The sequence below is a fragment of the Dermochelys coriacea genome, chromosome 21 (assembly GCF_009764565.3).
Source record: "Dermochelys coriacea isolate rDerCor1 chromosome 21, rDerCor1.pri.v4, whole genome shotgun sequence".
Taxonomy (NCBI): Eukaryota; Metazoa; Chordata; order Testudines; family Dermochelyidae; genus Dermochelys; species Dermochelys coriacea.
This window is the reverse complement of record NC_050088.1, coordinates 12,655,920-12,679,511: the sequence shown is the minus strand read 5'-3', so window position 1 is coordinate 12,679,511 and position 23,592 is coordinate 12,655,920. Positions and strand designations below refer to the sequence as shown.

The following is a 23,592-nucleotide window of genomic DNA, read 5'->3' as shown; positions in this document are numbered from 1 at the left end:
AATTGCAGAGTTGGAACTACATGAATAATTTGGCCCAATTTAACCCAGTGCTGTCAACAAGTCAAAAAACTCACCGCAGCCTAGCTTTTCTCGGTGTACAGGGAGTTTGGGGGCAGGTCTTCATACCTGGTGCAAAGCATGTTCTCCCTTTCAGCTAGGAAAATATTTTTGAATGAATTTCCCTTGTGAGGAAAACTAACATAAGAACGGCCCCTTCTGGGTCAGACCAAAGGTCCATCTAGCCCAGTATCCTGTCTTCTGACAGTGGCCAATGCCAGGTGCCCCAGAATGAACAGAACAGGGAATCATCAAGTGAGCCATCCCCTGTCACTCATTCCCAGCTTCTGGCAAACTAAACATAAGTTTAAATTACAAAGGAGGGAAAACGGTTCATGAACCTTAAATCAGCTTTACAAATACCCTCAAAGAATAGACAAGTTTCATAAAAGCTCCAGCCTCCATATGGTTCACCCACCCGTGGGTTTAAAATAAATAATAATAATACTATGCTCAGGGTCTAACTGATGGCCATGTGTGGGGCGGGGAAAGAATTTTCCCCCAGGTCATATTGGCAGTGCCCCTGGGTTTTTTTTCACCTTCCTTTACAGCATATGGGTGCGGATCACTTGCCAAAATTATCTGAGTATTTCCCACCTAATCAGTTCCCTGCCCACTGCAGGGCCTCAAGCACTGGTGCACCTCAGTCCCTCCTGTTCTCTGCCTGTGGCACATACATAGTTTAGGTTTCAGAGTAGCAGCCGTGTTAGTCTGTATTCGCAAAAAGAAAAGGAGGACTTGTGGCACCTTAGAGACTAACACATTTATTTGAGCATAAGCTTTCATGAAAGCTTATGCTCAAATAAATTTGTTAGTCTCTAAGATGCCACAAATACATAGTTTAGTCTCCTCTGGGCTGTAATACTTGGTCTAACTTCAGTTATTGGGTTTAGTGTGTAGGTGCTGGGGCAGGAAGTGGCCTGTGATCTATAGGAGGTCAGACCAGATGATCTGGTGGTCCCTTCTGGCCTTAAACTCTATAATTCTTATATTTTGCTTTTCATCTGTAGCTCTCAAAGCACAAAGAAGGTCAGTATCATTATCCCCCTCTTGCATTATAGGGAAACTGAGGCACAGAGAAGGGCTGTGACTTGCCCAAGTTCAGCAAGCAGGTCAGTGTCAGAAAAAATAGAATCTAAATGTCCTGAGTCCCAACCCAGTGCTCTATCCACTGGACCATACTATGGCAATAACCCTGGGCCGTGTTCTGCTCCTGTTTGTTCATCTGAATAGCCGAAGAATAGCAGCAAATACATTGCTTTGTTTAATTTCCATTCTCTAATTCTGCTGAATGGTACAGCCCCTGGGCGGTCCAGTCGCTAAATCTGCGTGAATCCTTTGCGGACTCTTTGTTACAATCTTCTGGGTCCCAACTCTGAACCTGGCTGTATGCGGATGCTCAATAGAACCCCACTCTCATCCACAGTCAGCTGCAGAACGGTGCTTTCACATGCATCCATCAGCACTGATTCAATTTGTTCCCTTCTTCCTAAATGACAGTGTCAAAACTTCCGGTGTTCAATCTGTTAAGAGATTAGAATGGTGAGCTGGCTCACTCATGATTGATTAATTATATATTCATAACTATCAGCTTAAAGGGTTCCGTCTGAAGTACAATGTTTTAGCTTGTGTTTCAGTCATTTGAAAAATGGCATTTGGGGAAATCAGCAGAGGTTTCATTCAAACTCTATCTGGTCCAGAGAGCGATTCGATAACTCTCCACTATGGGGTTTCTTGCCCTTCCTCTGAAGCATTTGGTACTGGCCACTGTCAGAGATAACACTAGATGAGCTACTGCTCTAAACTGGTCTGACAACTCCAAACATTTGTGTCTGTTTTGCCCAAATCAAGCAGATGCACTTGTTTTGTTTTGTATTTTAAAAAAAAATCCCAAATCTGTATAAAATCCTTAATACCAAATATTAATTTATGGGCAAACTGGCTAAAAAACAGGTGTTCTAAATGTCTATCTATATAAACAGACACACACACATACACATCTATGCATACACTGTCCATGTGCAGACTCAGAAAAAATACTGAAAAATGTCTGAATGGCAGTGCCTTCCAAAAAATGATCTATTTAAAAAAATCAGCCATCTATATCAAGCTTTGTGCATTTCAGTTTGTTTGGATTTTAGTTTACGAATGTGGTCATCTAACCAGGATTACTCAGACTGTGATCTGGGATGAAAGCAGTTGTGGGTGAGAAACTCAGCCACTCCAAAACAGACTGACTAGCTAAAAGCCAAATCTTGCTTCATCTCAGTCTGACACAAGACCAGTTTTAATTTACTTCAACATGTCTTGATTCATTTAAAAAAAGGGGGGGCGGAGGGGGTAGGGGGAATGATGGAGCCCCGAGGGGATTTTCATGCAGGAATGTTTGTCAATGTGTTACTGCAGGGTTTACTCAGAATGAAAATCTAAGGCCTGTTCATTGATATATGACGCACAGGTGGATTTGTGAAACTTGTGGAGCTTGTAAAACAGCATTTTGCTCATAGACTGTCTAATCAAATAGTCACAGTGGAATTAATGAGCAGTATTTTTCAGCAAAGCACTGTTGGTTGTATTTTGCCCTGTACTGCCAGCAGCAGTGTTAAAATGGCTTCAATAAAAAAGGACAAACACAGGTACATATTCCTCGGTTGCAAGAGGGAATGTTTTCTTAATGGGCAAAAACATCATTTCATTTAACCAAGTGACAAAACATAGAAGTTTGTATTAAAGTCCCGATGCATTCAAAATGAAACCAGCAAACGTGTGTCCCTGTTACATAGGATGAGCATGCTGTTCACATAGATGTTGTTAGCGTATTAACCGTTCTCCCTATTCAGTAAGCATTGTACAAAATGTGAAATCTGGATACATCTACTGTGACCCATCCCGAAACATTGGAATGGTTGCAAAAAGGAGAGGCTAAAGCAGCTACTTAGATTCCATGAATTCAGGGCCAAATTCTGGTCTCAGATACGCTCTGTTGACCTGAATAGAGTGACTGCAGGCTTACACTGGTATACACTAAAAGAAAAGGAGTACTTGTGGCACCTTAGAGACTAACAAATTTATTAGAGCATAAGCTTTCGTGAGCTACAGCTCACTTCATCGGATGAATAGGTCGGAGTATGAACAAGAGGCTACTAGGCAGCTCTCCAACACCACTTTCTACAAGCCATTACCCTCTGATCCCACTGAGAGTTACCAAAAGAAACTACAGCATTTGCTCAAGAAACTCCCTGAAAAAGCACAAGAACAAATCCGCACAGACACACCCCTGGAGCCCCAACCTGGGGTATTCTATCTGCTACCCAAGATCCATAAACCTGGAAATCCTGGACGCCCCATCATCTCAGGCATTGGCACCCTGACAGCAGGATTGTCTGGCTATGTAGACTCCCTCCTCAGGCCCTTCGTTACCAGCACTCCCAGCTATCTTCGAGACACCACCGATTTCCTGAGGAAACTACAGTCCATTGGTGATCTTCCTAAAAACACCATCCTAGCCACTATGGATGTAGAAGCCTCTACACCAACATTCCACACAAAGATGGACTACGAGCCGTCAGGAACAGTATCCCCGATACTGTCACGGCTAACCTGGTGGCTGAACTTTGTGACTTTGTCCTGACCCATAACTATTTCACATTTGGTGACAATGTATACCTTCAAATCAGCGGCACTGCGATGGGTACCCGCATGGCCCCACAGTATGCCAACATTTTTATGGCTGACTTAGAACAACGCTTCCTCAGCTCTCGTCCCCTAATGCCCCTACTCTACTTGCGCTACATTGATGACATCTTCATCATCTGGACCCATGGAAAAGAAGCTCTTGAGGAATTCCACCATGATTTCAACAATTTCCATCCCACCATCAACCTCAGCCTGGACCAGTCCACACAAGAGATCCACTTCCTGGACACTATGGTGCTAATAAGCGATGGTCACATAACCACCACCCTATATCGGAAACCTACTGACCGCTATTCCTACCCACATGCCTCTAGCTTTCATCCAGATCATACCACTCGATCCATTGTCTACAGCCAAGCGCTACGATATAACCGCATTTCCTCCAACCCCTCAGACAGAGACAAACACCTACAAGATCTCTATCATGCATTCCTACAACTACAATACCCACCTGCTGAAGTGAAGAAACAGATTGACAGAGCCAGAAGAGTACCCAGAAGTCACCTACTACAGGACAGGCCCAACAAAGAAAACAGAACGCCACTAGCCATCACCTTCAGCCCCCAACTAAAACCTCTCCAACGCATCATCAAGGATCTACAACCTCTCCTGAAGGACGAGCCATCGCTCTCTCAGATCTTGGGAGACAGACCAGTCCTTGCTTACAGACAGCCCCCCAATCTGAAGCAAATACTCAACAGCAACCGCACACCACACAACAGAACCACTAACCCAGGAACCTATCCTTGCAACAAAGCCCGTTGCCAACTCTGTCCACATATCTATTCAGGGGATACCATCATAGGGCCTAATCACATCAGCCACACTATCAGAGGCTCGTTCACCTGCGCATCTACCAATGTGATATATGCCATCATGTGCCAGCAATGCCCCTCTGCCATGTACATTGGCCAAACTGGACAGTCTCTACGTAAAAGAATGAATGAACATAAATCAGACGTCAAGAATTATAACATTCAAAAACCAGTTGGAGAACACTTCAATCTCTCTGGTCACTCGATCACAGATCTTAGAGTGGCTATACTTCAACAAAAAAGCTTCAAAAACAGACTCCAACGAGAGACTGCTGAATTGGAATTAATTTGCAAACTGGATACAATTAACTTAGGCTTGAATAGAGACTGGGAATGGATGAGTCATTACACAAAGTAAAACTATTTCCCCATGGTATTTCTCCCTCCCACCCCACCCCCCACTGTTCCTCTGATATTCTTGTTAACTGCTGGAATTAGCCTACCTTGCTTGTCACCATGAAAGGTTTTCCTCCTTTCCCCCCCCTGCTGCTGGTGATGGCTTATCTTAAGTGATCACTCTCCTTACAGTGTGTATGATAAACCCATTGTTTCATGTTCTCTGTGTGTGTGTATATAAATCTCTCCTCTGTTTTTTCCACCAAATGCATCCGATGAAGTGAGCTGTAGCTCACGAAAGCTTATGCTCTAATAAATTTGTTAGTCTCTAAGGTGCCACCGGTACTCCTTTTCTTTTTGCGAATACAGACTAACACGGCTGCTACTCTGAAACCTGTGATCCAGCAGGAAAGGCATCAGTGGCTTCTACACGACCCCTTTGCCCCCATACAGCCCCGGACGCAGGGGGGTGCCAGGGAGGGAAGGTAGCACAGCCAGAACACTCTTGCAGTCCCTGGCTGATGGACAGCTCATTGGAAGCCATAACCAGCTGGTGCAGATCAAAGCAGCCCTGAGGCTGTTCTAAACTAAACTACACCGGTGCTTGGGGCAGTGCAGAACCAGCCCTGGGATCCAGGAGCCACAGCCTGTGTTCTGATTCTCAGGAGCCTGGCCCTTTGCATCCCAGGGAAATATCACCCCAAAGAAGGGCAGGCGAACTCCCAAAACTGCCCTCCATCATGTTTTTCTGGTGGGGGGGGCATCTTGTGTTTTATGACGGGTGCCCTGCCAGTGTAGGCCGCCAGCAGGGGGGTTGCGGGTAGTTTGCAGTGACGCATCCTCCCCCGGTAGATTTTCTGCCCAGGTGTTCCTGCACCTGGGTTGATGCCAGCAGAAACTACTTCTGAATATGGCTTTACGCATTAACACACGTGCCAGGACAGGCAGGGTGGGGTCAGTGCTGCTCTGCCCCTCTCCCCGTTCTCTGACCCCTGCTCCTCTACCTCCACCGTCACTGATCTCCATCAGAAACCTCATTGCTGGGTGGCAGGATTGGGACGTCCTGCAATATCAAAATGAAATAAACCAGTCACCCCCCTCAGCTCCTAAGCCCAACCATTCCTGCCTTCCTCCTGTTGATCTTCCTCCTTATGCCACTTCCCGACGGCAATGCTATGAATTAAAATTCTTAAAATCTTGGGAGGAGGAGTTTAAACAAAAAACAAGCTTTTGAGCCCATGTCTGCAGACAGAAACCAACAGCCGTAGCGATATTCAGCTATATGGCATGAAGGTGGGTGTCCATCTGCGTGTGGAGGAATGCATTGCAAGCTTCCGATCTCATCCGGACAAGTGAGGTGTCAATCAAATTTTATTAGGCTGTGGATGCTCATGCCATCAGAAGAATTTGGTTGAGAGCCAGATCCCCAGAAGGTATAAATCAAGCTCCATTCAAGTAAATGGAGCTACACCAATACTCGCTAGATGAGGCTCTGGCCCTATAATTTGTAAGGAATTTTAACTGGTTACAGGACGCAATTGATTTAAGAGGGAAGACAGAGCGGGGAAAGGATGCTGTGTGGCCAATTTCACTTTGATGCATGCATTTGCAGCATTAGGTATACCCTGAGTAATGAGCTAGTCTTCCTTGAAACAGAAAGAAAAGGAGTACTTGTGGCACCTTAGAGACTAACAAATTTATTTGAGCATAAGCTTTTGTGCATCCGATGAAGTGAGCTGTAACTCACGAAAGCTTATGCTCAAATAAATTTGTTAGTCTGTAAGATGCCACAAGTACTCCTTTTCTTTTTGCGAATACAGACTAACATGGCTGCTACTCTGAAACTTGAAACAGAAAGGGGAAGCATGCCACCAACAACTCCTGCTGTCGTTGGAGATAAAGGAACAGGTCAGGGGAGCGCTCACAACCTGCTTCCCCATAAGCGAGTACTGAACCAATGATTGTTTTTTCAGGTCTGTGGTTAGGCTGACAATTCCGGGGGGAAGAGTGGAGAAGTGTGTTTTTTTTCCAATGCAAAACAAAAAACCACAACCACTTTGTCTGGGTGGAACGAAATGCATTCAACAATGGTTCAAAACCATGTTTTGTTTTGAAAATCTAGTTTTGAAAGGAAATGTCAGAACAAATCATTGACATTTCTGAGTGTTCTTCCAGTTGTTTTCGATGAATTTGCAAAGAGTGTTGGTGCATTTTTTCAGTGAATTTCATTTTTGGCAACAAAAAAAAAAAAGTCACCTGGCTCTATTCCTCCCAAATAGCTCTGCCGCTGCCCATGGGATTATGCGCCACTTTATGTGTATCTTGTTTTCATCTTAATTTGGTATTAATAGTCATGCTAACTTTATTTAAGGGATTCAAGCAAAAATAATCATCTCACTGGAGATTTTAAGGCCTGTAATCATCTAGTCCAGTGGCCTCCAAGCTTTTTTACGCCCAAGATCACTTTTGGGATCTAAGGGCAACCCAGGATCTACCCCGCACCTTCCCCGAGGCCCCACCCCACTCACTCCATCCCCCCATCACTCGCTCTCCCCCACCCTCACTCACTTTCACTGGGCTGGGGCAGGAGATTGGGGTTCGGGAGGGAGTGCGGGCTCTGGGCCAAGGAGTTTGAGTGTGGGAGGGGACTCTGGGCTGAACCTGGGGCAGGGGGTGGGGGTGCAGGAGGGGATGAGGGGTGCAAGCTCCAGGAGGGAGTTTGAATGCAGGAGGGGGCTCGGGCCTGGGGCAGAGTGTTGGGGTGCAGGAGGGGATACAGGTGCTCACTCCGGAAAGGGGGTCAGGGCTGGAGCTTGGGGTGCAGGGGGGGTTCAGGGTGCAGGAGGGGGTATGGGATGCTGGCTCCGGGAGGGGGCTCAGGGCTGGCGTGCAGGAGGGGGTAAGGGGGGCTGGCTGTGGGAGGGGGCTCAGGACTTGGGGTTGGGGTGCAGCCTCCAGTCGGGCAGCACTTGCCTGGCGGCTCCCAGTCAGCAGCAGGCGCAGAGAGGCTAAGGCAGGCTCCCTGCCTACCCCGGCCCCACACCATTCCCAGAAGAGGCCAACTTACCCCTGTGCTCCCTGGGGGGTCAGGAGGCACGTGGCTCTGCACGCTGCCCCTCTCTGCAAGCATGGCCCATGCAGCTCTCCCTGCCACTGGGAGCTGCGGGGGCGGTGCTTGCAGGCAGGAGCAGTGCGCAGAGGGAGACCCCTGCCCCCCCACGACCCCTGGGGCCGTGGGGCTGCGCTGGCCACCTCTGGGAGCAGCGTGGGGCCAGGGTAGGGAGTCTGCTTTAGCGGCAGCCCTGCTGCACCCCAGAGATCGCAATCAACTGAGAGATCCTCTAGAATCAACTGGTTGGTGACCACTGATCTAGTCTAAGTTCCTATATAACACAGCCACAAACTTCCCCAAAATAATTCCTAGAGCAGATCTTTGGGGGGAAAAAATACACTCTTGATTTAAAAATTGGTTGGGACTGATTTTCCCACCTCCTCTGAACAAACCCACCAGTCCAAATTTAATTTGTAAAAAGCTTCTCGACTAACTGGTATTCCAGAGGGACTATTTTCTTTTCACAGGTTCACACAAAGAAAAGCTACCCAACTGCGTTATTGTGTATCCGACACACACACTCCCCACCAAAGAGTCTGCCCATCAAAGCCAAGACAGGCAATCCCAACCTACAGCTGTTTCCAAGGTAACCACTGCCTAGGAAATAAGCAGGACACAGTGGAAAGAAATAAAATAATAATAAAAAAAAACCCAACAACCACCACCCTCATTTCAAAATTTCTCACTTTAAAAACTCTTTACATTAGAAAAAAATGAGTCTAAAATACTGCAGGAGAAATGCAATGGCCCAGATTCTCAGCAGATTCTAGGCTCCTCAATCTCCAGAAAGAGTTGGTATACCAGGTGGGACATCACTGAAGCACAGAAATACCCTGGCCGCACCCCGTCCTCCTGGGTACATCCTTAATATGCCCCCTTTGCCAGGGAACAAAATCCAGCTCTCTCTGTGCTATATCCGGGGAATGTCCAGAAGGCCAGATCTGAGACCTTTATGTTCCCATAGTGTGGGAAAGAATCTGGCGCAATACCAAATGGATAGTAATAGAGTCGTACTTTCCTTCTTACTGGCTCTCGTGACGGGAAGGAGTATGTAATTTACAAGAGGCTGTGCTTTGCATGTAGTACCGTGTTCCAGCGGATACTCACTGGAACACGCTACTACTTTCAGCGGGACTCAGGAAACCTCGGTACTGTTCCTGGCTCTGCCACTGCCCTGCTAGGTGACCCTGTAAGAGTCACCGCCTCGCACCGTGCCTCAGTTTGCCCATCTGTAAACTGGGAAGAATAATACTGGTCTCCCTTTGTAGAGCGTTTTGAGATCTACTGGTGAAAAGTGCTATATCGGAGCTCGGTAGTATTAAAACGATTTCCCAGGGAGAAATTTTACCTCTTCTGGAGGAAGCTGATCAGCTACGCATTCCAGGCCTGACTGACACACACACAGGGTTATCCAGTGTTGTTCTTATCCTCAACTATTTGTATTGAGATTGTGCCCAATGGGCCTAAATCAAGATCTACCGCGCGAGGACCTGTACAAACATACAGAGTCTCTGCTCCAAAGAACTTACAATGGAAAAAGACAAAAGTAGATACAAGGTAGGAAGAAAGGGATGTCAGATGCAAGTAGAGCACTCAGGAGGATGCCAGGCCCACAACATGTCAGAGAAAAAGATGTGGAACTCTTTTGTTTCTGATTTGTTACCAAAACTTAGTTGGGTGGGGCACTTGGGTTTGAAGAGAGGGAGAGGAAGGAATTCTGGGAGGAAGACAGGAGGGAGGGTAAAGGGAGACGGAACTTGAGGATGAGGGAAGCGAAATGTGGAAAGGAGAAAGAGACCATCTCCGATTTCCCATAGGGGAACAGCATTACTAATTCAGTGTTACCTTCTGGACTGGTACTGGGTGTCTTTATGAAACATTTATCAGTCATGGCAACAACCCTACACAGAATGAGACCGCTGCTCACCCCTCCCTCGGGGATTGGCTAATTAAGGGTACTGCTTTGGAGAGAATTGAAGGATCTGCTTGTTCAGCCACTGTGACACTGGAGTCTTAAGATAATTACCTGAACCCTCAACTTGTCCCTGATCAGAATAGATAGGAGCCTTGCTAGATTCAGCTCCTTTCCTCCTCCTGCAAGGATCCAGGATGTAGTATACCTGGTAAGAAGAATTCACCAGGGCCACCAGATATCAACAAGGCCCTTGCTGTGAAGGCTGGAACCTACTGTTTGTGGTATCCACTGCATGCCATCCTAGAGGAAATTTAGGGTATGTCTTTTCTAGAACTGGAAGGTGTAAACTTAAGCTCAAGGAGACACCCCTTAAGAGCCCTTATCAGTGGTTACAGGCCCCCCACACACACACTTGCACCCCATCTTGGTAACAGACTCCCTCTGATATGCAGCCCAGGGACAATTTACCATGTGGAAAGGACTTTAAATTCCTCTGTATCATTGATACATTCTCTCCGTGATGGGAAACCCTTGGAGGGACTCTGAGTTTGGGACCTGCGCACTGAGGTCACCAGAAAAGTTCCCATTGACTTCAGTGTGCATTGGATCATACCCTTCGTTATGGGGTCTTGGAAATAAGCAGCACACAAGTGCAATGAAACCAAAAGAATTTGGGAAGGGCAAGAATTTAAATGGCTAATTAATGTCCTAAAGATAAGTGACAGGTTTCAGAGTAGCAGCCGTATTAGTCTGTATTTGCAAAAAGAAAAGGAGTACTTGTGGCACCTTAGAGACTAACAAATTTATTTGAGCATAAGCTTTCGTGAGCTACAGCTCACTTCATCGGATGAATTCAGTGGAAAATACAGTCGGGAGATTTATATACATAGAGAACATGAAACAATGGGTGTTACCATACACACTGTAACCAAAGTGATTACTTATTACCAGCGGGGGGGGGGGGGGGGACCTTTTGTAGTGATAATCAAGGTGGGCCATTTCCAGCAGTTGACAAGAACGTCTGAGGAACGGGGAGGGGGGGGGCAGGGGGATAAACAGGGGGAAATAGATAAGTGGTGGCCCTGCACGAACTCTGAATCTGAAAAAAAAATAAAATAAAGTATTTGGGAGACCAGGTCTGTGAAAGCCTAGACACCCACACCACAATGGGTTACAAATTGCAAGGAGGCCCAAGGTTTTGTTCTTTGTGGCGGGGAACAGTCTATTTCTATTCTGTCCTCTCTGTCCTTCAGCGCAGGGAGTGAATATCACCCTGCTGCCAGAGGAGAGGTGTGAAAGACAGGGATGCAGCGAGAAAGCACAGAAGCCAGAAAATTCAGTTACGGTTCCCACCGCAATGGTAACCACGCCATTATGCACATGTGTTTTATAGCCAGTCAAGTTAACACCATGTAGAGCAATCAAAAGTACTACCTATGAGCCAAGTTACAGAGGCTGCAAAAATCCCAGCTTTGAACTGCTTGACGGCTGTACACATACAGTGTGAGCCGGGATGCTTCATTAATGTTTCCTCCATTAAATATAATGGGGTATGACACTAGACAACCCCCGCTAGGAAAGGTTTGTCCATAAACTGCCAGACAATTTACATGCAGGAGAAGAGATAATACTCATCTTCTAAGCATATTAAAAACATTCTAGTCCGACGTGCTGCAAAGGGCCGATCTTTACCTCAAAAATGACTGTCAGAGTCCTGAAAGATCCACTAGGCACGGCAAGATGGGAGATAAAATGCATTACAGAGAGCTAGCAGGCTGCAAAGAGAACAGGGAGCAACAGTCTCCCCGATCTCTACAGGAAAGGTTTCGAGATTCTCCGTGTGGACAAGCTAATGAAAGCGTAACCTTCAGACTGCACAACTGTGCAGAGATACGGTACCTGATCAAGCTAAACTCGCGGCTATGAAGTGGAGATGAGAGCAGGTTGCCAGCAATGGAATTTCCACATTTCCCCATTCTTCTCCCACCTCTCTGCTTTCAATGTTTTGTCTACATGGTTTACGTTTGTAAAGAAGAAAGCAGCAGTGATTTTTGGTGGCTGTCAGACATGCTTTGTCAGCTGTACCATATGCTATATTTGGGGAATGGGCTCTTTTATTGGAGCCTATTCACTGGATCTTTTTCAGGCTCTCTTATGGGCATCACCTTTTATGGACAACAACATCATTTTTTCCAATTATTTGGTCACCTTCCACCGCCAAAATATGGTAAGAAGTGGTCATGCAAATCCAAAATTATTAGTTAAACCTCGCTGCACATTATATGCACACAAGTATGCTTTTCTTTTAATGATTCCAAAGTGCCATATTTATGCTTATAAGATGTCTCACCCACATATCCAAACACGTTGACACTAATTCAAACACAGAATTCATCTGTAAATCTATAGTGCTCTGAGTGGAAATCAAGTGGACAGTGTTTCCACTGCCTTCCCACTAGGCGAATAAAATCTTTAATTCTGATTTAAAATTTCAAAAACATGTGCAAAAAAGTCTTATATCCTCAATAGAAAATGAGGAACACCGAATGTTCTCCCTCTGCGAGAAAATTTGCATATAGTTTTATCAAAGTGAGGATTTGTTATCTTTGAAATCACACTTAAGTACAGATACACGAATGTAATAAACATGTTAAGGAGTTACATAGACAACCGATGGACAAACAACTTGTGCTTGGATGAATGACAAAAGTGTTCATGAAAGTACGGCAAGAAAAATATGGAGGATCAAATTTCTATACATCATCCTTCCACCCCTACAACAAAACTGGAAAGAAAGGGGCACTCACATCTACCTAGCTACAACTATGGCTCCCCTCACATAATGTCTGACCATTGCATAATCATTAATTGACCAGATTCTGAGCTGCTGTAAACTGATGTCGCTCTAGTGAAGTTATGTCAATTTACACTATCTGATCGGGCCTCATGAATTTTCTCAAAGGTTTTATTATTTGAAAAGCGGGGGGGCTAAAAAGAGGATGAAGGCAAAGGGGTAAATTTAAATAAGATCAGAATAGAAGACCACATGTAAATCATGAGTGAAATCCTGGCTCCAAGAATGTTCTAAAGAATAAAACTATATTATAAATTTCCGAAAACTCTGAGCTTATAATTAAAATCAGATAATTATTTGCCCATAATAACCTGCCCTGTCCCATTCCTTTCTACATTATTTTGCTATAAATTAGACAAATTCCTCCAATTCAGCAAAACACTTAAGCATGTGCTTAAACCCATCCATATTCAGCAAAGCACTTAACTTTAGTGGGACTTAAGCGCATCTTAATCGGGTCCTTACTGCTGATACTTCAATCTTTACAGGGAGGAACAGGTTGTCATTGGATTTTCTTTTTAAAAGGGATCCGAGACCAAGTGAACTAAACCATTGTGGAAATCGTAATTTCAGCATACTATTGGTGAACAAAGCCACAAACAGTATTGATGCTTCGCTGCACAATGAGTATGCGTAGTGCTATTTAAACTAAATACATATTTTTTAAATCAAACGATATGAAAAATCAAACTTAAATAAGACCAGACAGTTTAGCTGGGGGAAAAAAAAAGTCAGGGGACTCTTATGGAAAAGGTTATTCCACTTTAGCTCATGTGCATGTTCATAAAGGGAGGGCTTTATGCTGTGGTTGGTACAAGGACATGAGGTCTATATCTGAAAGCACAAATGTCTTAGGGTGCATAATCTGTTCTCTCCACAGCGCATAACTCACCTGTTTCTGTCTGATGTTCCACGGCTGCTGACTTGGATGAGACAAGGCAGGCATATTTTCCCACAGGGTTTTGGTTACTTTGCACCCCTGCACTTTATAGATCTCTGCTTACTCCGCATCCACACATCCCCAGTGTCAAAAAATTGATAGCCTTTTGCGTTAAAAAGTTTCCTGTCTGGTTGTTCAGTGCCATATACAGTTGCAAGTGGAATTGCTGTTTGGTGTTGGAGGGAGGGTTTTTTGAAAAATCTCCTTCACGTACCATACGTTTAAGTATGGTTTATTCCATCAGGGATGAGATCGCCTTTCTAGAACTCCTGAGCAGATGTATAGATTTGCATATAGAGAATCAATTTTCAGTTTTACTGCCCAAATATTAACTGGATAGCAAGGGTAATTTGGAGGTTTGTTGCGTTTATTGCCTATGAACAGGTGTTTTATTCAGCACATGTGCGCAGCAGCATTCCAGGGATGATCATTTTGCTTCTTGATTCGCTAGGTACCAGGATTTCAGGAATGTTTCAGATCTAAAGAACCATGCATGCATCTAGGATAATGACTACTTTCTACTCCTAAATCTCTCCAGGATTAACTCTCTGTATGTATGTGTGCGGTTTACCAGGGCAGCGGCTTTTCCGTGGAATCACAGAAGTTGGAACCATCTGGAAGGGTTACTGTGGAAACAGCACAGGATGAAGGGGGATGCGGTGAAGGGATACCATGACAACCTTTTGGGGTTTCCCAGGAAACCAGGGTTGCTATGGAAACTGCATCACTCAGGTCCGAATTAGTAACTTCCGCTGGAAGGATTTTGTCACTTTAATCTTCTTGTGATAGATGCAGACGATTATCTCAGATGCATTGGAAATGGACAGAAATACCCGCCCCCCCCTTTGTTTCTAGGCTCTTGATAGGTTTTGTTTGAGGCTGCAGCCGCTTCAAAAAGCCCATTACTGATTTAATGGGAGCTTAACTATCCCCAATCTGCATTGGCATCATAGGATGTTCAAACACTCAGGATGCTGTTTGGATAGTCAATTGTTAAACCTTTCCATGTGGGAAGAACATTTCCCCATACACACCATGCAGCCAGGAATTTCGGGTTGGAAGAAACAATTCCATACAGTAGTGGGAGAAGGGAATTAGGAATAGAGAATGGGGGCATTTTTCTGATTAAAACAAAACTGATTATACTTGGGTTTCTGAACAGATTAGAATTTCATAGACGATCTGGCTGGGGAAGAAAAGAAATCAAAGATGTGCCCATTAAGGACATACACTACACGTTCAATATTAAGCATCATTTAACAATGTGGTAGCAGAGATGCTTTGCAAAATTAAATGGTTATTCCCTCCCCTTGCCTGCAAACAGGCTCTGCAATATAATGTTATTTCTTCCCTTCTGACTCACGGTTTTCAGTCCAACAGGTGCATGTGTGTGTGATCGAAAGGGAAATTGGCTACACAGCCGCTCTTTGCAAAAAGGAGAAAAGAGGCAAGCTGTCCAAAAAAACCCCCCATAAAGCAGCCCTGCAATGTGTTGCAGAATAAACACCTGTTTCAACGGGGAGCGTGTTATCTTCCTTTCCACAGCCACCCCCACCCTCTTATCTTCCGATTATTTTGTAATCCTCGTCTTTGTTCTTTAAAAGGAATGATCTAAAAAATATAGGTGTAAAACAAGAGCGCATACAGACCAATGATGATGCATGTTCCAGATAATACTGATTACATGGTCACTTGGCATTATTATTATTATTATTTCAACATTTCCTCAGAGGCTTGGGTTGTTTTTTTTAAACATCAGTGAAGATCTTTTTGATGTTCACACAATTGGGATTGTTTGTAGCCGTGTAGTGGCCCGTCTTAAAGGCAGCCTGTTTGAATGCAGTGTTGTTGATTCCCCCCTCCTCTATCACCATGTATTCCGACTTGCTCAGGGTGGAATTGCTACGCCCCTTCCTCAACTCCTCCGTAGAGGAGAGGTGCTGGCAGCTCCCTACGTGCAGATACTGGGCTTGCTCCTCGCCTTCGGTCTCCCGGTGGTAGAAGTAGTTGAAGTTGGAGACTATCACAGGCACAGGAAGGGCAATGGTCAACACCCCGGCAATGGCACAGAGGGACCCCACAATTTTGCCCCCAATGGTAATTGGGTGCATGTCCCCATAGCCCACCGTGGTCATGGTCACCACCGCCCACCAGAAGGCATCCGGGATGCTGCTGAAGCCTGAGGTGGGGTCATCCGCCTCAGCGAAGTAGACGGCGCTGGAGAAGAGGATGACGCCGATGAAGAGGAAAAATATCAAGAGGCCTAGCTCCCGCATGCTGGCCTTGAGGGTCTGCCCCAGGATCTGCAGCCCTTTGGAGTGTCGTGAGAGCTTGAAGATGCGAAAGACCCGGACAAGCCGAATGACCCTGAGGATGGCCAGGGACATGGCTTGCTGGCCATTCCCCTGCCTCTCAGCCAGTTCCGTGCCCAAGGTGATGAAGTAGGGGATGATGGCCACGATATCGATGATGTTCATGATGTTCTTGGAGAAGGTGGCCTTGCTGGGGCAGGCAAAGAAGCGGACAAGCAACTCAAAAGAGAACCAGATGATGCACAGTGTCTCCACCACGAAGAAGGGGTCGGTGAAGGACGACACCATCGAGACAGCTGAGGAGGAGGAGTTGGTGAAGACGTCCATTGCCAAGGGGCCGCTGCTCGTGCCGAAGGTCCCCCCTGTCCCCTCATAGTCACGGTCGTCCCTGAACTCAGGCAGGGTCTCCAGGCAGAAGATGACGATAGAGATGAGGATGACGAGGACTGAGACAATGGCAATGCCTCTGGCCGGCCCGGAGCTCTCCGGGTATTCGAAGAGGAGCCACACCTGGCGCTGGAACTCCTTATCAGGCAGGGGCCTCTGCTCCTCGCGGATGAAGCCCTCGTCCTCCCGGAACTTCTCCATGGCCTCCTCGCCCAGCTGATAGAAGCGGATCTCCTCCGAGAAGATGTCGATGGGCACGTTGACCGGGCGCCGGATGCGGCCCCCGGACTGGTAGTAGTAGAGGATGGCGTCGAAGCTGGGCCGGTTGCGGTCGAAGAAGTACTCGTTGCGCAGGGGGTCGAAGTAGCGCATCCGCTTGCGGGGGTCGCCCAGCAGGGTCTGGGGGAACTGGGCCAGGGTCTTGAGCTGGGTCTCGAAGCGCAGGCCCGAGATGTTGATCACCACCCGCTCGCAGCACTCGTGCTCCGGGTGGTGGCCGGGGGCCGGCGGGACGTGGGCCGGGGGGTGGTCGTAGCGTTCCCCCGCCCGCAGCGGGTGGGGGTGCTGGGGCTCCTCCAGGAGCGGGTCCCCCCCACCCACCACCACGGTCATGCCGCCCTCCCCTTTCTCGCCTTCCTCCTGCTCGGGGCCGGGCTGGGGGGCTTCGGGGGGCGGCGGCTCGGTGTAGCCCGGGTTGTGGTGGCTGCTGCTGCTGCCGCCGCCCCGCGGGTGCCTGCTGGAGGACGAGCCGGCCGGCGAGCGCAGCAGGCTCCGGTGCTCGTCCATAGGGGGGCCCGGCCGGAGAGCGAGAGAGACCCGCCCGCCGCCGCCGCCAGCCGCCGCCGCTCTAGCGAGGAGCGCCGGGGCTCGGCTCAAAAAATCCGCCCCCAGCCCGGGCGCCGCCCAGCGCCGGTCACTCCGCGCCGGGGCCGCCCACGGACCGCCCCGCGCCCCGGGGAGGGAGCCCCGCGGGTGGCGGCCCGGGCCGGGGGGAGGTGCCCAGTGGCGGGCAAGCCCCGGTGCTGCTCCCAGGGGAAGGTGCCCAGCGCAGGGCAGAGAAGCGTAAAGATCGGTGCGCGGAGAGGGGCGGGTGGCACAGCCCGGGGAAGGGGAAGCCGAGGGCGATGCCCGCTCCACAGAGGGGCTGAATCCTGGGGATGGCGGCGCTTGAAGACATCCCCCTCCCCGGGGAGGCACCACATCCTCCCGCCCAGGCCAGGGGGAGCCCACAAGGATGCTCAGGGAGATGCCCACCCTGGCAGGAGGAGGAACACAGCCAGCTCTTTCCTGGGACACGCTTCCTGATCACAGGTTTCAGAGTAGCAGCCGTGTTACTCTGTATTCGCAAAAAGAAAAGGAGGACTTGTGGCACCTTAGAGACTAACAAATTTATTAGAGCATAAGCTTTCGTGAGCTACAGCTCACTTCATCGGATGCATTCCGATGAAGTGAGCTGTAGCTCACGAAAGCTTATGCTCTAATAAATTTGTTAGTCTCTAAGGTGCCACCGGTACTCCTTTTCTTTTTGCTTCCTGATCAGATTCCCTGGAGTTGCTCTGAAACCCCTAATTTTTCCGATGAAGTGAGCTGTAGCTCACGAAAGCTTATGCTCAAATAAATTTGTTAGTCTCTAAGATGCCACAAGTCCTCCTTTTCTTTTTGCGAATACAGACTGGTTTCAGAGTCGCAGCTGTGTTAGTCTGTATTCTCACAAAAAGAAAAGGAGGACTTGTGGCACCTTAGCGACTAACAAATTTATTTGTGCTGAAGCTTTCGTGAGCTACAGCTCACTTCATCGGCTGCACGTAGCTCACGAAAGCTTATGCACAAATAAATTTGTTAGTCTCCAAGGTGCCACAAGTCCTCCTTTTCTTTTTGCGAATACAGACTAACACGGCTGCTACTCTGAAACTTAATTTTTCCTGCGAGACATGTTGAATGCAAAATTTATTCCCCCCCCCCCTCCATGGGGAATGTGGAGATAGTACCTTTTTCTTTCAAATCGACACCTGGAAACAACCAGTTTTGGTTTGGGTTTTGAGGTAACCCGAAGCAAACCAAAGGTTCCAAAGAAAGGAAAGGCACATATTGGTTTTTGTGTCGGCATTTCGATTATTTTGTTGTCTGCTGTTTGTTTTGATTTTAAACGGGACGAAAACAAAAGGAAATACCCGTTTCCGTCACAACAAAATAAAAATGATTTATTTCATAGAGGAATGTTGGCTCCAATGGAAAGTGTGTATTTCTCAATTCCCCGCAGGAAAAAACAAGATCTTTCATCAGAATGGATTATTTTTCCCCCTCCCTTGAAAAGTTTTCGGTTTTGATGAAACACGATGTTTTTGGCGGGAAAACACTCTGCACAGAAAATGTTGGCCAGCTTTAATAGTCACCTCCACCCGCTTGCCTACCTGAGCACACATGCTCACCGAGATAATATTCGCCACATATTTACCACCTGAAACTTGCCCACAGCTGGGGAGCACACCCAGTGATCATTAAGTTACCCCTGGTCCGGGGTGAAAGTAATTTAAGGGATTTACCGGTACGTAGGGCAGGGTCCTGAGCAAAATGGGGGCGGGGCCTCTGGCAGAAAGGGTGGGGCCTTTAAATCCCCGGGCCCTTTAAATCGCCACCGGAGCCCGGGGGCTCCCTGCCGCTGCTGCTACGCTGGGGCTCCCGCGGTGGTTTAAAGGGCCTGGGGCTCTGGCTGCGGTAGCAGCAGCTGGGAGCCCCGGGCCCTTTAAATTGCCGCTGGAGCCCTGGGGTAGCTGTGGCAGCCAGGAGCCCTGGGCCCACTAAATCGCCGCCAGAGCCCCAGAGCTCCCGGTCACTGCCACAGCTCACGAAAGTTTATGCCCAAATAAATTTGTTAGTCTCTAAGGTGCCACAAGTACTCCTTTTCTTTTTACCCCAGGGGAAGCTTCCCCAGGCTGGCAATTTAAAAGGGCCCTCGGCTCCTGGCAGCGGCTGGAGCCCCTGGCCCTTTAAATCACCACCAGAGCCCCACTGCTGGAGCCCCGGGGTAGTGACGGCGGCTGGGAGCCCTGGGCCCTTTAAATCGCCGATGGAGCCCTGGGGCTCCCAGCCGCCACCGCTACCCCTAGATTCTGGCGGCAATTTAAAGGGCCAGGGGCTCTGGCTGCTGCTGGGAGCTCAGGACCCTTTAAAATTGTCAGCCTGGGGAAGCTGCCCCCTGCCGGTACTGTCAGCTGTGTACCGGCTCTTGCCGGTACTGGCTTACTTTCACCTCTGCCCTGGTCCCTAAACTAGTGGGTTGTGCAACACAATGTGGTGGATTTTTTCAATAAAGGCCACAAAATTCCTCTTATTCGAAGTGTCCTCATTTTCCTGAGCGTAGTGTTGTCTCCCATCCTGGGTGAATACTGGCTCTGTATGTGATTCACTGCCCTTCTCGTATTGCTACATGGGAGGGGGAGTTTAGGTTGGATCCTGGCTAAATAGCAGTGCATTCCCGGGTTCCAATGTAGAGCATCATTGTTCTAGATTCTACTCCCCATGTTGATTTATTGCTACGGTTATTTTTAAACAAAAGAGCCTCCAGCAGGTAGGGGAGAAACGGATAAAAAGATCAAATTTATTTATACTTAATAACGAGCTGTATAAAATATACAAATATATAACAGGAGCCAAGCATGAGATGATAGTTACAAACAAAATTATAAAAACTGCCAATGCTGAGTTCTCAACACGAGCACTAAATGTGTGGCGTATTGCAAACGGTACCCATGTCCCTCGGGGTCGTCAAACTAGGATTCCCTTCGCCATGCTCTCTGCCTCGAGAAATGGAAATGCTACCATACCCCAGCCTCAGCATTCTAACCCACAGCCTGATCGGCCAGTTATTCCCTGGGAGGGGCAAATGAGTCTAAGCAAAACGCTCAGGCCATTCACTGGATGAGCCTGGACTTTACATCCATTCCAAGTAAGGCCTCTTCCCAAACTACCATGTGCATCCCATGTGTTTCCTTGGTACCTAGTTGGCAGCCAGTATAACATTCTTTGGCACATGTCCATCATACTTCAGGATGGTCACCTCAGAGAATATGTGCACCTGAAGACACTCACCTGGGTGACGGTCTCAGTGGCACTCACTTGCAACTTGTGCATGCAACGAGTCAAGGCAACCATCTGTTCCTATCACAGTTATTCTTATCCTTCATCTGCTCGCTAGTACCACTTATTGTGTCTCATCTTAACTTGAGGCAGGGGCTGTTCCTTAAAATCCACTTGTACCACATCCAGAACAATGGGTCCCCAAGCTGACTGGCACCTCTGGGTGCTACCGTCATTCGTAATAATGTTAATAATTAATAAACAGTATCCTTCCTTCAGAGTTTCCCCATCATAGACCCAGCAAAGGCAGAATCATATTCTCTCCCGCCAACACTTGGGATTCCCCTGTGGATCTGCAATATTAGATGTAAATCTAGTATCGTCACCACCTATTGTTAGTCCGACAGTGTAGGACAGGAAGCCAAGGATCTTCTCAACTCTAAACAGACAATAACTTCCAAGCCAGGGGACCTATTTTTTGGTGGTTTGCATGTTCCCGCTCTAACTAGGTCGTGTTACACTTGTTATATAGGTGTAGCACATGAAGACTTTTGTGTGGTTTACCTCTTCCCTCTGCTGGAAATGTTGTCAATAAATCAGTGTTGTCTGGTCTCTAGGAGACAAACAAGGACGCTGTAGATCATAAACAGCTTTTATGGATGAGGAAAGGCTCAAGAGGAGAAGGCATAACGTATATAAATGCAGCCATTTGATATGGAATTTTTCAGTCAGGAGATTAACATGTCTCCAAGAAAAATGAGTGCCAACCACTGTGTATCGAGAACTCTGGCTTCCCGCAAGCTGTAGCTGATGAAAATTGCACTGTTTTAGGGGCATGAGGTTGATTGTCCAGTTGATAGGCAGGTATTATTAGTAGCATGGTGGGCAGTTACATGAATCTGTCAAGGAAATGATATTAATCTGTTGAAATTACAGGGGACAAAGAAATATTGCAAAATGTAGGATATTTGTGTGCATGTTCTCCTGACTCCCTGGACTAGATCTCAGCTGCTGTGAGTCAGCATAAGGCCATCAAAAATCAATTGAACGACACAGACTTACTGTAGCTAGGTGTCTGGCCCCTTGTGTCTTTGTGCCAACAAGCATCCTCTCAGCAATGCAAACATTAACGTTGTACAATGGAACCTTTTTCTAGAAAAGGGATTTTTTTCACGATAGAAACTTCATTCTAAGCAGAGTTTCAGTTCCTGGAGAGGACCTGCTTTGATTTTGCTCTGTGGTTGGTGGCAAGAACTTTATTCACCCAGTGCAATTGCATGGAAAAAGTTTTCCTGAAGCCACTCTATGGCCAAGATTTAAAAACAAAATAAAAAAAAAAAAACAAGTGCCTAACACCAGTTTCTTAAATCCTTCCATGAAGGTTTCTTTCTCTGTGTTTTTTTCATCTAGTTTTTTTTATGCATCTGATAAGAACATAAGAACGGCCATACTGGGTCAGACCAAAGGTCCATCTAGCCCAGTATCCTGTCTTCTGACAAAAAGAAAAGCAGTACTTGTGGCACCTTAGAGACTAACAAATTTATTAGAGCATAAGCTTTCGTGAGCTACAGCTCACTTCGTCGGATGCATTTGGCAGAAAAAACAGAGGAGAGATTTATATACACACACAGAGAACATGAAACAATGGGTTTATCATACACACTGTAAGGAGAGTTTCAGAGTAGCAGCCGTGTTAGTCTGTATTCGCAAAAAAGAAAAGGAGTACTTGTGGCACCGTAGAGACTAACAAATTTATTAGAGCATAAGCTTTCGTGAGCTACAGCTCACTTCATCGGATGCATTTGTTTTTTTCCACCAAATGCATCCGATGAAGTGAGCTGTAGCTCACGAAAGCTTATGCTCTAATAAATTTGTTAGTCTCTAAGGTGCCACAAGTACTCCTTTTCTTTTTTGTAAGGAGAGTGATCACTTAAGATAAGCCATCACCAGCAGCGGGGGGGGGGGGAGGAAAACCTTTCATGGTGACAAGCAAGGTAGGCTAATTCCAGCAGTTAACAAGAATATCAGAGGAACAGTGGGGGGTGAGGTGGGGGGGGAGAAATAACATGGGGAAATAGTTTTACTTTGTGTAATGACTCATCCATTCCCAGTCTCTATTCAAGCCTAAGTTAATTGTATCCAGTTTGCAAATTAATTCCAATTCAGCAGTCTCTCATTGGAGTCTGTTTTTGAAGCTTTTTTGTTGAAGGATAGCCACTCTTAGGTCTGTAATCGAGTGACCAGAAAGATTGAAGTGTTCTCCAACTGGTTTTTGAATGTTATAATTCTTGACGTCTGATTTGTGTCCATTCATTCTTTTACGTAGAGACTGTCCAGTTTGGCCAATGTACATGGCAGAGGGGCATTGCTGGCACATGATGGCATATATCACATTGGTAGATGCGCAGGTGAACGAACCTCTGATAGTGTGGCCAGTCCACACAAGAGATCCACTTCCTGGACACTACGGTGCTAATAAGCGATGGTCACATAAACACCACCCTATATCGGAAACCTACTGACCGCTATTCCTACCTACATGCCTCTAACTTTCATCCAGATCATACCACTCGATCCATTGTCTACAGCCAAGCTCTACGATATAACCGCATTTGCTCCAACCCCTCAGACAGAGACAAACACCTACAAGATCTCTATCATGCATTCCTACAACTACAATACCCACCTGCTGAAGTGAAGAAACAGATTGACAGAGCCAGAAGAGTACCCAGAAGTCACCTACTACAGGACAGGCCCAACAAAGAAAATAACAGAACGCCACTAGCCATCACCTTCAGCCCCCAACTAAAACCTCTCCAATGCATCATCAAGGATCTACAACCTATCCTGAGGGACGACCCATCACTCTCACAGATCTTGGGAGACAGGCCAGTCCTTGCTTACAGACAGCCCCCCCAATCTGAAGCAAATACTCACCAGCAACCACACACCACCCAACAGAACCACTAACCCAGGAACCTATCCTTGCAACAAAGCCCGTTGCCAACTCTGTCCACATATCTATTCAGGGGATACCATCATAGGGCCTGATCACATCAGCCACACTGATGTGGCAACAAACTGAATTAAA

At 47.0% G+C, this 23,592-nt stretch overlaps 1 protein-coding gene across 2 annotated transcripts in view; it reads right to left on the bottom strand.

The window, feature by feature from the left end:
* Nucleotides 1–17,230, bottom strand: part of LOC119846263 (potassium voltage-gated channel subfamily A member 3-like) — a 30,894-nt gene extending 13,664 nt beyond the window's left edge. For both annotated transcript variants that reach the window (XM_038379675.2, XM_043500381.1), the window contains exon 1: nucleotides 13,678–17,230. In XM_038379675.2, coding sequence (XP_038235603.1) covers nucleotides 15,474–17,210 — 1,737 coding nt within the window. In that variant the 5' untranslated portion in view covers nucleotides 17,211–17,230 and the 3' untranslated portion in view covers nucleotides 13,678–15,473. The remainder of the gene's footprint in view (nucleotides 1–13,677) is intronic.
* Nucleotides 17,231–23,592: the final 6,362 nt, after the last annotated feature.